The sequence below is a fragment of the Athene noctua genome, chromosome 8 (assembly GCF_965140245.1).
Source record: "Athene noctua chromosome 8, bAthNoc1.hap1.1, whole genome shotgun sequence".
Lineage (NCBI taxonomy): Eukaryota > Metazoa > Chordata > Aves > Strigiformes > Strigidae > Athene > Athene noctua.
Window position 1 is genome coordinate 17,679,804 of NC_134044.1, and position 15,438 is coordinate 17,695,241.

Below are 15,438 nucleotides of genomic sequence, written 5' to 3' on the forward strand. Positions count from 1 at the left end.
GTAACATGATCTGGCAGTGTCTGTCAAGGTACACACTTGGTTATCAAGGGTTAAACAGCACAGAAACAGAGCCCTTAATTAACTTCAAGGTTTCCCCATGCCTTATCATGTATGGAGGCATTGTCCTCAGCTTATTTTAAGAAGGAGCAAGTAAGAACATCCAGGTATTATGCCAAAAGCCTCTTTCTCAATTATTCGTCTTATATTACTAACCCATTGTGGCTGACTAAAGGCTAAAGCTGCAAAAGCTGCACCCTGAAGCTGTAAATTTAAGTTGGTTTTTCAGTACATGCTGACCTGACTTGCTCCTGTAACTGCAGGCTCCCTGTTATCTTTAACTTCAAGGTAATTGTTTGGCAACTTGTCGTTTCTCTATTTCAGGAAAGCAACTCAAATATATGATTCCTAAGAGACAAATCTGATTAATTGCTCTGTCATCAGCTGGTTCCTGATAATATATGGAGTGCTTAAATAATAAAAATACAATACAAGGAACAAACAGTAAAGTTCTGAAATGAGGATGTTAAAGACATTTCAAGCCAATAACTGGGCTCTTTTGAAAGTTTAGGGTATAAATCAGACTGTGTCAGATTCCTGCAGTCGGGATAAGCACAGCATTCTGAAAAAACCTATTTGCACCTCTTGCCAGCACCTTTTCACCTGAAAATCCTGGAGAAATCCACAAAGATTTTGATGCAGAGGTTTATAATATCATGAAGAGGAAAAAAACATTCTCAACGCCAGAGTACCACCAAGTCCTAAGTCTGAGTTTCTCAATTCATTAGACACCACTGCCTTCTTCCCCTCCTCCTCATTTTAACAGAAGGAACAACATTTTATTTAATCCACCTAGAAGCAATGACAGAGTCAGAGCTGGTACACAGCTAGTGCTGGTTCAAACTCAGAATTACTGTTTCGTGAAGAATGTCAACATTTTGACGGTTGTTGCTATTCTCAGGGTAAAAAGGAACTGCATATTCATCTGGAAATTTTGAAATGTCACGTTGAAATCGCAAATTCAGCTCTGAATTTTGGAATTTTGCCTTTTATTTCATTGTACATTAGCTTTCTGTCTCTTTTAATCATTAAATGCCGAAGTAGAATATTTTAAATAAGCCTTTTCATTTTACTTGTTTCTGCTTTATTTTAGCATTTTAAAACTATGGGAATCCACTGTCTCACACTGACAGAAAACCAACTTCAACCATCATTTTACACTGTCTCTGAATCCCATCCAGTGGAAATTTTTGATACGTGACTTTTGGGAAGAAAACACTTGGGTGGAGATATGAGATTTTGGGGGAGAAGACACTCAGGAGGAGGCAGGCAGTGTACAGTAAGCTGCCTGCCTTTCTCCACAAGCAAAAAGCAACACTAAGAAAGAATATATCCCTGTGACAGCAGGAGGGAATCTGGCAGATTGCATTTATTCATCTGCAGAGAACAAAAAATTCCTAGTCGCTAGATTAACAGCAAACAGTAAGTGCATTAGTCTCAGTTCAAACGCAAGTGCCGGAGGTATCTACTTTATGTGAGTGATGGCAGACTGTAAAAATTATTAAACCAGTACAAGAGAAGTGCATCAGTCATAGCAAAGGACACTGGTGAGCAGATGTTTCTGAGGCAAAGATGAAACTTCCAAGTGAATGTCTCCATCATAGGTATTAAATCAGTGGAAAAACTGACAAAAGCTGTGTAAAATGAGAAAACAGTGAGCCGTCCCAGTCCCCTTTTGGGCACTGCACGTTTCATGAGACCATGTCAATACTGGCTGCAGCAGGCAGCAAAGAAACACAACCTCCAGCAGAGCGGAAACGATGCGGCGGTTGAGGTCTGCTAATCACGAGTAGCCACCACCACCTAAACCATGCCAAAAGCGTAAGCTCCTTCATTAATTTTACCTCCTGATTTCCAGCTGTCTCCCCACTTAATGTCCACAGCGCTCACCTAGAAGGGCTGACTGAAGAGGAGATCATGCTCCATATGCACCGATGCTTTTATATGGGTAAATGGGGACAATGTGGCTGGTGTGGCCTAACTGGGTTAGGGGATTTGTACTCTTGTGCCATGTTAGTGAGAACAGACACAGCTACCAAAGGACACTGCTCCCTTATCCTTCCAGCAAATCTGCAGCAAAGGACCATGGATTTGGATTCTATACTAAATCAGAGCTACGAGACACCTTTGTCTTCCCCAAATTGGCAGATTGCTCTCAAGTGAGTTTTGTTAAGATTTCCACCATTCTGGACCAAAAGCACAAGCTGTCTTAATTTATTTCAGTGGCACCCAGTCTAGATGCCAAAAACGTGTAGGTCCCTCCAGGAGGATATGTTTCCTCAGGCTTATAAGTAGATTCAGAAAGAGGAAGGAGAATACAAGGGATCTGAGACCTAGGAAGGACAGACCTCCCAGGTGTCTACAGTTGCCATCCCTCAAATACACCAGGAGCCACACGAGGTCCCTGAAAGATCCACAAAGCTACCTGGAAGACATGCAATAGTGTCTCAAAACCACTGAAACATGACTAAAGCTAGTGAAAGGACCCAGACTTATTCGGAGGTATAACAACAAAGGTATTTGGTGTCTTAAGCAGTCCAGCACAGAAACATTTGTTGGTAGCTAAGCTGGTCAGTGGTAGTTTTGTCAACTCTGTTTTGGCCACAGGGCAAACTTACAGGAGTTTTCCACGTAAGAAACTGGCTTTTCCATTTCTGTTTTCTGCTGTGGACATCTTGGTGACAGAAACCAGTGTAATGAATGAGTCACCCTGGTCTTTTCCTTCCTGGCCTTTGGGAGGGGAGAAGTTAAGAGAGAAGCTTCAGATTTTGACTTGGACTTAGTGGGTACAGCACCGCTGGCAAAAAGCATGAGAGTAGCTAGTCATGTCACATGTTTCTGTGATGGTCTCATGACAACTCTGCTGCTGCTCCTACAGAAATCCCCACGACCTACCATCCAGAGGAGAAAGCTCTTGAGGTTTTTGGCCAGGAATGCCCTTGAAGCACGTGAAGGTTTAAGCGAGGACATGCACTCCACCAGTTCATTTCCTAACTAGGACTTGGGCATTAATGCTGGATGGGTGCTACAGAAGACTAAAATGCACAGAGGTTTCACATGCATGACTCTCACTTCCATAGCTGGCCCAAGGACAGAATGCAACGCAGTGTGTGAGTAAAACTCATTGTTCTCAGTGGGCTTTAAAAACCAGTACAGATTATTTGCTGTTCCCATACCAATCCAGATTTATTTTGGATCAGCAGCGACTTCAACACGATTAGTACACAGCAAAAAACACAGAGCCACAGTACTGTGAACCTCTTCCTAGCCAAAATGCAAAATATAAACATGCTTTTTTTGGTTTACCTTTTAAAAACCCTAAACAAATTTAATGAAAAATTTTACCTCTCAGAGTGATGGATCATGGCATGTATTAGAATTAAGGACCATGAACTTCTAATCTGACATGGATTTGTTACAACATCCTTAATATTTTGCACATAAAGTGCGTTCAAAATTAAGAAAGCCCTTTTTTGAATACATTTAGAATTTGTTTTATATCTTAAGATCATTCTCTTGCAAGAAGAAAAATTCCTAAAGGTCTTGCAATTTATGTGATACGTATTAATGCCTGCTTCTTACCCTGGCTTCTCAAATAAATTTTCTTAACTGAAAGGCCTCAAACCAACCCTGACAAAGCAAAACACAACAAAATGTAGAATCCAGTTGTGTGTAGGAAAATATGTTAAAATTTATGTGGCAACAAACAAGTCAAATTACAGTGACAATTCTCCCTGTCAGATATCTGGCTCTAACATAGCCTACCTTTTTTCCCTGTAAATAAAATTAATTTTAAAAGTTGATTTTATGAATGAGTTGGTCTGCAAAGGAAGAGAACAGCATGCAGTAAAAGTGGACAACACTGCATCAACCGGCAAAGCATACCGTGTTTTAATACTACGCATTTCCTGTTAGACTGTAAAGTAACCTTTAATTCTTCACCAATTAAACTATATACGTTACAAAGCAGCCATCAAGCAGAGTCTGCGACCAATATGTTAGAGAAGAATTGTAAATTCAAAAGTGAAATAGATATGCAGATATTTAGCAGGCTGGGAGGGAATGAAGGTTCTGGCGGGATTTATCACCAAGCAGATAATAGTCTGTTTTGTAGGAGAACTGGAATTATTTTTAAAGTGATATATATGAAGTATTTCTGCATGTGTATTTGCAAATGCCACGTGCACACACACAAACATATATACAAAAATATATATATGCATACATGAAACCCCAAACTTGAGCTAAATTAAATTGTCCCTCCAGCTTTGTAATGCAAATGAGACTAACAGGCTTGTGCTGTTTGTGGTTCAAGATGATTTGTGTTTCCATAGAGATGCTGACTGAACTAAAGTTTTTGAATTTTTTATATATATAAGCCTACTTGTATCTATAAAAGTCTAAATATGGATCTGCTGTACCTCAGCATTTCCTCAGTAACTCCACTGGAACCACAACGATTTACACCAGTTAAGGCTATGTGCAAATTTTGTGTCTTTCACTACTTTCCAGTTTAAGCTCTATACCAAGTACCTGCGGAGCTGAGAGTTTATTACTTCTCTCCCCACTCCTAGCTTCTTGGTAAGGAAGGGAAAGAAAAGAGAAAAAGCAGTTTCATAACTGTTAGCAGGTAATATTTCAAGGACTTCTGTAATTTATTGCCCTCTCTAAACTGCCTGGAGAAACATCTTTACCTTCAAAAGTTCCCACTGTCAGGAAATCTGGAATTCAGGCAAAACAGTCTGTGTGCTGCTAGTGAAGGAAAATGCCAAAAGGACAGACTTTCTGTTACGTGTCAGAAGCTTCTTCCCCCGCAAGCAGACACAAGCTGAAGAGCAGGGATGTGTTGACACAAGCAGGGTGGGCCTGGGCAGCGATGGCTTCACTGCTTACCCACCTGGGCTTGCCCGTCCTCACCCTTCAGTGGACCCTAAGCTTGCCATACACTAAGAGGACCCCACAAAGCTGAAGTGCCTGTGTCTCCCCCAGAGCCACATTAGAGACAGCCACCAGCAGAAGCGACAAAAGCCAGCCAGGGTCAAAGTTTGGGCAGAGAAACCAGGCAGACTGGTTTAACTATTTCAAATTGGCTTTGCTTTATGAGGTCCGGGCACCAGTTCAAGCAGATGGAGGCGACCCGGCATACCATCACTCAAGAGGAAAATCAGAGCTGAGCTCTGTGGGAACTCATTTCCATGTGGTTTCAGTGATAAGTGTTTTTTGAACAGCGACACACCAGAGGTCAACCTCCGCAATCGCTCTGAACCACAATCAAAACCAGCCTCTAGCATACCTCCCATCTGTCTGAGAAGGGGAAGGATTTGTCCAGTGAACCAAAGGTGTCCACAAGCACACAGAGCGGAAGCTCACACCCAACCTCTCCTTTGATCTTGGAAGGGCCCAGAAGGGAAGACCAAGTGCAGCAATGCCGCATGGAGGTGTGGCCAGCGAGCTCCTCGGGCAGCGGCATGTCAGAGGGACGCAACCTCCCTCCTGCCCGCAGGGTGACACTGTCTCGCTGATGGTGGCTGATGGTGTTTCTAAGCCCTTACAAAAGCCTCTTTTCAAACAAGACTAGAGTTGTCTATTTCCAGCTTTTAAGAAGCCATATGGAGGGATGCCTGCCTCAGGACTCTGCAGGAACCATTTAATCCCCCACACCACCTTGCAGGGAGGGTCCCAGGGCCCGTTCAACCGTGGGAACTCCACTCCCCCAGGAAGGCCAGTGAGCGCCCACATCTCCTACCTTTTGCTGCAGCGCAGGCGGCTGCGGGGCCAGCACTGGGTCGGTGATGTAGGTCTTCTTCGTGCTGGGTGGCTGGTAGAGCCCAGGAGGAGCCTGGCCCATGGTGTTACTAGCAGGATACGCTGGCTCGGCCTTCCAGGAGCTCTGTGGCACATAGGGCGCTTCGGAGCCATTCCTCCCCCCATACCCCCCGTAGTAGGGGTCCTGGTAGCGGCCCTGTGGAGGTGCATAGCTGTAGGCGGGCTCTGAGGGCCGGGCAGGTGGTGGGGCGTAGCCATAGTCGGGCCCGTGGGGCTGCAGAGGGCCGTATTGCGGGGCACCGGGCGGGCGGGCCGGCGGGGGAGCGTAGGGCTGGCCGGGCCCGAGGCTGCCGTAGTGTGCGGGCTGCGGGCCGGGTGGCTGGTAGTGCGGGCTGGGCTGGGCCGTCCTCACCTGGACGTTGAAGGCCGGGCGGCTGGGGGTGGAGGCCGTGGCGTAGGAGGCCGGCACCGGTTGAGGCTTCAGGGTGCCGACGGGAGTGACCGGGATTGGCGCTGGCTGCCCCGGGCCCTTGGCGGTGGACTTCTTGGTGGCGGTGAGGGGAGGCTGGTTGGGGATGATCATCCGCTTGTGGCCAGTGACAGGGGTGGACACGGATGGAGTGGTTGCGGCGGAGCTGCTCGAGGTCCCGGAGCCCTAGGGAGCAAGGAGAGAGAGCCGCAGTGTCACCAGCAGGGGCTGCTCAGCAGGAGGGGCTGCTCGGGCATCAGGACGAGAAGCAAAGGGTTAAGTGGAAGTGGGGTTTTACAGTAACATCTGTGCAGCAACTCAAACTGCTTAGGAAAGCAGGAATGTACCTGAGACCATGTTATAAAATGGTAATAGCAACCCTTCCCCGCTCTGACAGAACAGGAACGGCGCCGCAGCAGCTGAGCAGAACTGCCGTGCACAGTGTTTTGTCTCTCCTTGGAGTTTTCTCCTCCACCTCCAAATGACCAAACAAACCAAAAAGCGATAAACGCAAGAAATAGCAAGACTCGCAGGACAATAATTAGGGGAGAGTCCATGCATTCCTGTGAAAATGACAGTGTTTTGAAAAAGAGAGAAAATGAGATTACAGTCTCTAAGGAGACATGAAATTCCTCGGGTCCCTAGAGTGCTAGTAGGGCACTGCCCCCCGATATGGGAGCTCCTTTAACAATGCAGAAGGCAGCAGAATGGGACAGCCTGAAAGCAGCTCCCAAGCTGCAAGAATTCACTTAGATCAAAGCAAAATACGGAGGTGTCCCTGTCCCTGGCTCTGCTCCTAACCACTGCTGGTTGCAAGGTTGGAGTGACCCCAGAGAAGGCAAATGTTACACATGGCTCATTAAAGGGCAGAAAACGGGCCAGGATTCCTGAGAGTTTCAGAGGTCAGCTCCCACCACAGCAGCCATGTAACCTTGCACCAGTGCCCCAGGCACAGCAGCACTCCAGCAGTCAGGGAAGAAAGGTTTGCAGCAAGTGACACTGCTTCCTGCAATTTGGCCACCAAATGAAAATTTAATGCAGTGACACTATCCTAACAGGCATCATACATCCTTCTGTCTGTACCTGTTTGTCTGGTTTACCTCTTATTTAAATCCCACATCCAAAAACACCAGTGTGAAAGGACATCTTTGTTAAAGAGCTAACAATGTGAAACAGTTTCTGAACACTGAAGATCACCCTCAAGTCTTTTCACTAAATCAGAGAAGAGCAAACTAGAATTTCAGGAGTTCAGGATTAGGTAAAATTTCTTGCCTCTCTATTTTCCTTTATTCCAAAAGAGTACCTGAATTTCATGCCTTCCTATACAGAGATGCACTGAAGTGATGACATACAGTTTGACAGTATTTCTTTGCTGTTGCACTTAACGCTATAGATATATGAGGTTATATCTCACCTAAACTTCCTGCACCAGGCTTGGTCTCACCCGCGATCCGGTTGATAACCTATAAGTTCACAGCAGCCCAAAGCCAGACCGACTCAGTCCTCACTGATGGCTGTCTTCACCCTAAAGCATGTGCCACCTTTCTCTAAGCAACCAGTCTTGTATTTGTCCCCAGGTGTTCCTGCTTTATGCAGACATCCTGACCTCGACCTACTGCCCCATCATGCTCTTGCTGGACAGGGGAGGGAGCGGTGGGGGTTCATGGGGACACCCCACGCACAAGCTCTGCCCGGGCCAGAGAAATCCTCTGCCTGGTCAGCAGGTGGCGGCAATAAATTGCTGCCAAACCAACCCGGGCCAGTGGCTTGAAAGTAACTTCAACCACCCATTTCTCTGGACCTCCAAGCATAACAAACTCACCTTCCATTGAAGGTGGGAGAAAGGGAGACACACCCCACCTGTGTCCCAACATTTGGCAAAAAATGCATATGAAAAGGGAGATAAGAGCAAGCCACTCAACTTCTAGTCCACAGCCCACAAGCAAGTCTACCAAAGGAATAAGGAAGCTCTGCTACCCAGCTGACAGCTCTTCCCTAGCGATGTGTAAATACATTTTTGCCAATGCATTGGTAAAGACCTTACTCCTGCAATCACACCTTCAGGGCAAACCTCCCGTGAGAGTAAACCTCCCATGAAGAATCACTATAAATGAGCAAAACAACAGGCAAATAAGACCATCAATCTGTTTTGAGAGATGTAAAAGATGTGTATGCAGAGGTGGGGAATAAGAAGGCAGCAAACTTCTGCTGGAGAAAAACATCTCAATGTATTCAAACCCTGACCTTGCTAACAGATCCATGACAAAGCAGACCGAAGAGGTTTTGAAACTGGGAGCAAAGAAGAGCTGAAGCATGTCTCAGTTGAACTGCAAGGGCAGAGACAGGTTAAGGGTCTGTAGCTCTCCATTAATACTACCTGATTCTTCTATTTCTTAAACATCCGAGGAGGAGCAGGCATTCCTCAATCCCTGTGTCAAAGCACAACTGCACCAGCACTCATTGCTAGCAAGAAAACTTCCTTTCTGTCAGACTTAATCTCCCATGTCAGCTTGACATTTATGCCTGGGAGTGCTAGAAACTTTCTCATTTCTTCACCTATTTTATTCTTGCAAATGACAGTAGTTTGCCCACTTACTGTAATGGGATGAAAGGTCCACAACGCGGCACTGTGTAATTACCACCAGAAAAGCATTTTTCTTTTCCATGTGGAGAGGGAGAAGGTAGATAATGTTTTAAAGACAATAGCTTATTAGGGGGAGGGGGAAAGCCTGAACCAAACCAGAAATGAGCCCTATTCATCACATCTTATGTTTGTGAATGCACACTCTGGAAGCAGGTGATGACAGACCGCTAGTAAAGCTCTTGCAATGAAAGTCTATTCTACCCCAAGGACTGGGGGATTTTAATTTTACATATAAACATGCACATAACACTTCATGTGTTGATGCTAGTCTCCTGCCTGGACTGGAATACACCTTAAGAATGAATGATAACCCCTTTCTCCAAAAAACCTCTCACTGCCTATTGACTGGCACTCTGAAAGGCTCTGAGCAGCTCCCATGTTTGACACTACAAAGAGGATGAGCTGAGAGTCTCCCCTCCTACACCAGAGCCTGGTGAAGAAAGGCGGCAAGTTGGGGGTGTCCCAGTCAGCGACCAAGCTTTGCCATCAACTTCACAGCAAAAGCTCAAGCTAACAAGTACTGGCTGCATTGTGGCATTCAAACCACAGGCTGCCTTGAGGAGGAGGAAGTTTGCATCAGTAGGAGTCCCCAGAGGCACCCTGCATGACTCATTCTGAATTCCTCAGAGGGTGCTGGGCAAGTGTGTGATGAAAGATGGGCTTTAGGGGGAGGAAGAGGGTGTAAGGCTAGTTACTGTGGTGTAGTAGAGAAATGGGACATGTTAGAGGGAACTTAACACTACTGGAACGCTGGTGATTTATGGGGATGCAAAAAGGAACGCTGGCTGTACCTCCTGAGCAAGGGCACAGGTGAGGTATCACCATAAATCCTCTGCCCTTTTGCTTGAGAGTGACATGGGTGGCCACAGTCCAGCCTTTTGCATGTTGAGCCACACACTCAAATATCACCCGGGCTTAAACTTCTAGATTATTAATGGATTAAGAAAAGACTTTATAAACACTCATGAACTGTGGACAAGATTCCTGCTCTGAGGACAGTCATGTGCAGAAGGTACTCAGATACCATGGGGAAGAGTGATTTCAACAGATGTCTAGAAGGCACTAGGAGGACAGGAGGGATGGACGAAGCTATAAAGTGCCAGGTAGATGGAGAGGGAGTAATGAACAGAAAAGCTGGAAAGGGCTGCCTATATCACTGGGTACAGTCCTAGCAAAACATATGACTGTCACAAATGTTTCATCCAAATGAGTCCACAGAACTTTTGTTAATGTACCAAAGTAGACTCATCCAAAAGCACACTGAAGTGACAGCCCAGAAGCACGAAAACAAGTAGAAACAGGAGAAAGACAAAGGAGAAAAAGAGTGGATTCATAGGAGTGCAGGCATCCCTTCCTCCAGCAGCTCCTGGACAGCTCATTTCAAAACCATATTGCAAGTGACCATCGCAGCCAAACACGCTCTCTGACATCCTCTAAGGGCTGTTTGCAGAGGAAGACAGGCTTTCCTCTGCTCGCCATGCACTAGATGAAACTGTCTGACACACTTCGCAAGTGCAAATTAGAACCATGCTACTTACCATCAACTCCTTGAAAATTCATATTTGCAAAGAGAGAGTAAACTAGAAACCCCAGGTGCTGATAATGCAGAGTTGTTAAGAGAAACTAGAATAGGAAGGAGTTAAATTCAGAACCTCATCTACCACAAACATTATAATACAATTTTTTTTTTTAATGGGGAAAGCACAAGAGCCTTGTTTAAACACAGATGGAAGTACCTAAATGTTCTGCCTCTTCTACAAATGAATTATCCAGCAGTTCAAATAAAGGTGAACTAATACTGACAAAATCAAGTAAAACTCAATCAATGTGGGAGGAAAAAAACCCCAAAACACTTCTAAAAAAAGTTACCATGTGTAACCATGAGGGGAATCAATTTGCTTGGTAACTCCTGCCCTGTGTTCTTAAATGCAGTGAAAAGTTTATAAACATTTGGAGGAGTTTCTTGTATCAACGATCAAACACAATTTTATCACACCATCATAGACGAGAAGTCTATGGTGGTGTGATAAAATTGTGCTGTCCTAGGGGTCTGTCAAAGCTGGGTATCTAGATTCAAATCTACCCTGGTGGGTAAACCTGAAATCCTGAGTATCTGTGCAATTTTTCATTCCGTAGAAATTATTTACATAGATCTTAAATTAAATTCAACATATACCTACAACTAAAGTCATCACATAGGTACTAGGGATGAAACCTGTTGTTCTACAAAAATTAGCCTATAATTCTATACCATTTGTCAGGGTTAAATCTTAAAAAGAGTACAGAATAACTACAGTCTACAGCAGGATCATGATTCTATGTGATCAGCTGGAACCCTTATGAAAAGGATTTCATTCTCCTCTTATTTTGTACATTTGTGGAGTATTTTCTATAGAATCCCTTCAGTTATTCAGTTTCACAGACTGGATCAAAAATGCCAACACAAAGTTTATCACATTCTATTCAATTCTCCAGGCATTCTTCATAAAGGTACAGTTGAATAGCTTTAGCCCTTTAGCTGTCAAATTATCACATATAAAGATACATTACTCCAGCTCAGTGGTTTTCAACCTTTATGCACGGCAGCCTCCAAATGTTTTTCAGGAGAGACATGCTCCTTTACAGAGGGAGTTAATCTACTGACAATAAACATGGTTTTTGAAGTTACCTTTCACTGAATTATTCTTAGTTACCTTAGGGAGTGATCCACGGACCCCCAGGGTTTCCAGAGCACAGGTTGAGAACCACAGCTCTAGCTGGGGCTGTCTTTGTTGAGTATTTCAGTCACTATTTACTCCAGGCTAGAATGAAACAACCCTTCTTCCTCAAAAGGCAGAAACGTGGGAATTACCAGCAGGCTGAACCTAGGATGCAGCATTCCCAGGGGGTTGAACCCAGGATGCAGCTTCCCAGGGGGCTGCCAGTTCCCAGTGCTGGTGCAGCATCTCTTTTCCTAACTCAGCCACTCTTCTGCATGATCCACGGGCATGAGTTCAACTGAAACTGCGCCAACTGAAATTTTTAAAGTGTCTCTCAGTGGTGGTGGTGGTTGGAGGTCTGGGTGGGAAAGGCAGCAAAGGGTGGAAAATTAACTTGGCTTCTCCTGACACCATGGATTGGCATTCACCTCGGCTAGCTGGAGGTGCTTAAAGCTCTCTGTGAAATGCATCTCCACGGGGTCATTTACCCTATTCTAATATTAAAGCCTAAAACAGGGGAGATGAATCATCCACTGGGGGAATCTACTTCACTCCACTGACTGTAAAAGAAGCATAAAACCAGCCAGGACAAGTCACTGAATATTTAGACAGCACAAGTTAGTGGAGACAAATTCCACAATAAGCAGGTAATTTTGATGTGACTGTAAGAAGCACAGATACCTTTTCCCTGCATTAAGTGGACTGCCACTCAGGCTCAGCTAGTGCTGCACACCAAGGAGATTTCGGAGTGCCAGCAGCTCAGACAATCAGTCGGGACCCTGCCATGCCATGCAGCCAACACAACACCAAGAGGCCAGGCGCCAAAGGCATGTCCACTGTATGCAGGGGGGTGACCTGGGTGGGCCGTCCTTTCCCACCTCCTTTTCCACCTCTGGGCTGAACACTGGATCTCACTGGAACTGGAGCTGCTGCCTTGCCAGAGCAGTGGCTGGGCTGAGACTCCCTCCTGCCTAAGGCAGCAGATCCCAGATCCCTCTCAATTTGGGAAGGATAACCCCAGAGAAGAATCAAATACTCTGCTTTGAAACCTGGGCCTTAGGTACCTGAAAATGTGAACAGGCATTTTACGGGGTTTCCTGACGTGCAGACACTTCTAACTCCTGCTGACTTTAAATTCTGTATTTGAACAAGCTGCCCTGCTACTGATAATATATGGCCAGGTTCCCCTGAACATATCCTATTTTTCTATCAAAAATAACATCTGGGTGAAAAAGAGAAATCTGGCCTTTCATTTGGGACTTGCAAATACCTGGAGTCCTGGTAGAGTTCCAGCTGGGTTGCTAAATGTCTAGAGATCCTAGGCAGATACACTGCTCCCATAAAGCATACCTGATGCATTTTCAATATATAGGATTTTCTGGCCTTCTTTATAATGTCCAGATACTAGGCCAAGCCCACCGAGGACACATCAGTCCCCTCTGCACTGCTGCTATGTGGTGCACACCGCTAAACACAATTTCTTTATGTGTCAAAATGCACTTAGAATCTGGTCCAAAATTTTGAAGTCTCATCCAAAACCTTAAAGCCCTCCGCCACAACATGTTTATAATCAGATGAAACTTTTCTTTACAGTTTCATCATTTCTCTCATTTCTAGTTTACAGCTGACAAGCGAGTGTCATGAAGGCATGGGCTGTGCATGGATCAGTAGCCACACTCATACTTCCCAGATGTGTTTATATGGGATTCAACGCGCTGGCTTGATCACCAGAAGCTATCAAGGTATGAAATGGATTGCTCCTAGGCATTATACCAAAAGAAGAGGAGAAATCTAATAAAGTGTTCATCTCTGGTTCTCAAATGAAGAGAATACCTTACAGATGCCATAAAGCATTACAAGAACACAACTGCTTCTGAACTTTGATCTGTTTTTCAGCTGCTACCATGGGTGGAAAAGGAGTCAACAGAGCTATTAATGTTTCTGTTCACAACCTCTTTTGTACTCCTTGTGATGGCCCAGCTGGAAACACAAGGGAGAAGAGGGTGCACAAAAGAAAGGGTGATAACAAGTTGACCTCCAATATTTTATCATGGAAAGCAGCCTTTCAAAACTGACCCGTGCAGTTACAGACACACACCTCGGATCAGCCTGCAGTACGGGTGTCAAGTGTTTTGGGCAATCTGGGTTTCCACTTTCCAACACTCCATTAATTCCAAAGAGCCTGAATACATCTGAGATGTTTGGTCTCCAAAACACAACAGTGTTATGCCAGGGAAGAACTTTGCTTTTCCTTCTCAGTTTCCTATTTACTTTTTTATTTGTTTATCCCAATGCTATCACTACGATGACTACTATGAGCTTTTTTATTCATTTTTCCCTTTCTGATGAGTGATCATCTGGTATTTATGAGAAGGACTATGGGAGAGACCAATTTTAAAAGCTGTGCAAACGATTGACCTAAATACTTCTAGGTCTGGTAGATAGTCAAGGGCCATAATTTTAGCTTAATTCATTGAAAGGGCTAGTTACCATTAAAACTCTATTTAATCAATTCCACTTGACCAGTTCAAATGCAGTAGCAATTTCATCTACAAGAACATCGCGTATCAGAATGAAAAATATCTTTGTCAAAAAGCAACAGAAGATGCCAGTCACCAGAAGTTAAATGTTTTTGGAATTCATGTCGGGATATTTCTGTAATTTCCCACTCTCATCACTAAAATGACAAATAGTGCCAGTCTGGACCTCAGGAACATGCAATGGCAGTCCCCTGCACTGGCTGAATTGGTGGCACATCGACTCAGCAACACATTACATAAGGAGCCGTGCACCACAGAACTACTGAACACAGTCCCAGGACAGAAGACCACAAAGAGGGTAGAGCAGTGCCAGGCAAGTCCCTGTGTGCATGAAGAAGTGAAACCGAGCTCCTTAAGAGGCACCTTCTCTAAGGCTTAGCAACATGGGAATGCCTAAAGCATTTCCATTCAGCAAACTGGGCCCTTCTAATGGGCTGAACAAGTCTCCTTGCTTAATTTGGGCAAAATGTTGCTCTGCCTGACAAATGGGAAGCCCCCACCCCCCTATAAATATGAACTTTGGGTAAGCAAAGTATTTTTATGACTTTTGCTATTACTAAGCTAGCGAAGCTTGAAGTATCATAATTACACCACAAGAAAAACATTTTTTTTTCTTCCTTTTATAGCTTGCTATTTGTAATGGAAAAGAAGCTCGTGTGTATGATAAACATGGGCAGGTTGGAGAGTTATACAGATTATGCTGCTATCCATGGATGTGTATCATGATTATAAAAAATGGATTAAAAAGGTATAATGGAAGATGAGTAAGGAGAAGGGATGTGCACCTGTGAGTGACAGGACAAAATACATGTATTCATGAAGTCTTCTGGAGAAGTCTTCTACAATTTATTTGGAAAAGTTATCATTTGCTATTGTGTGTTGAACAACAGATTTAAGGAACAGTCCAAAAACTCTATAAAAGCTTCTCATTGTCTACTAAATTGCAAAGGAGTTTTCAAGTGTTTATAGGGTATACAAGCTTTCTTCATTTATTAATTCTAGAGAACATTAAAAGAGTGTGCATATGCACACATAAATAATATGAAATACATATGCACTCAGACCACTTGGTTTACTTTGTGTTACTTGTTATTTGTTTACGATTCCATTTATTTGCTGCATTGCTTGCATTTATAACCTATTTATCTTTTCAAATTCCAAAAGTCTATTAAACCAGATTTTAAAAATTATCCTACCAGAGGGCATAAACATTTTTGAATGTTAGTATTGTCTCTATTTCCTGTAAAAAACATGTGGTTTTAT

General features: G+C 44.2%; 1 protein-coding gene across 4 annotated transcripts in view; it reads right to left on the reverse strand.

The window, feature by feature from the left end:
• The window catches only part of LPP (LIM domain containing preferred translocation partner in lipoma), a 331,834-nt gene that overhangs the window by 110,264 nt on the left and 206,132 nt on the right, over nucleotides 1–15,438 (reverse strand). For all 4 annotated transcript variants that reach the window (XM_074912516.1, XM_074912519.1, XM_074912517.1 and 1 more), the window contains one exon: nucleotides 5,804–6,478. In XM_074912516.1, coding sequence (XP_074768617.1) covers nucleotides 5,804–6,478 — 675 coding nt within the window. The remainder of the gene's footprint in view (nucleotides 1–5,803; nucleotides 6,479–15,438) is intronic.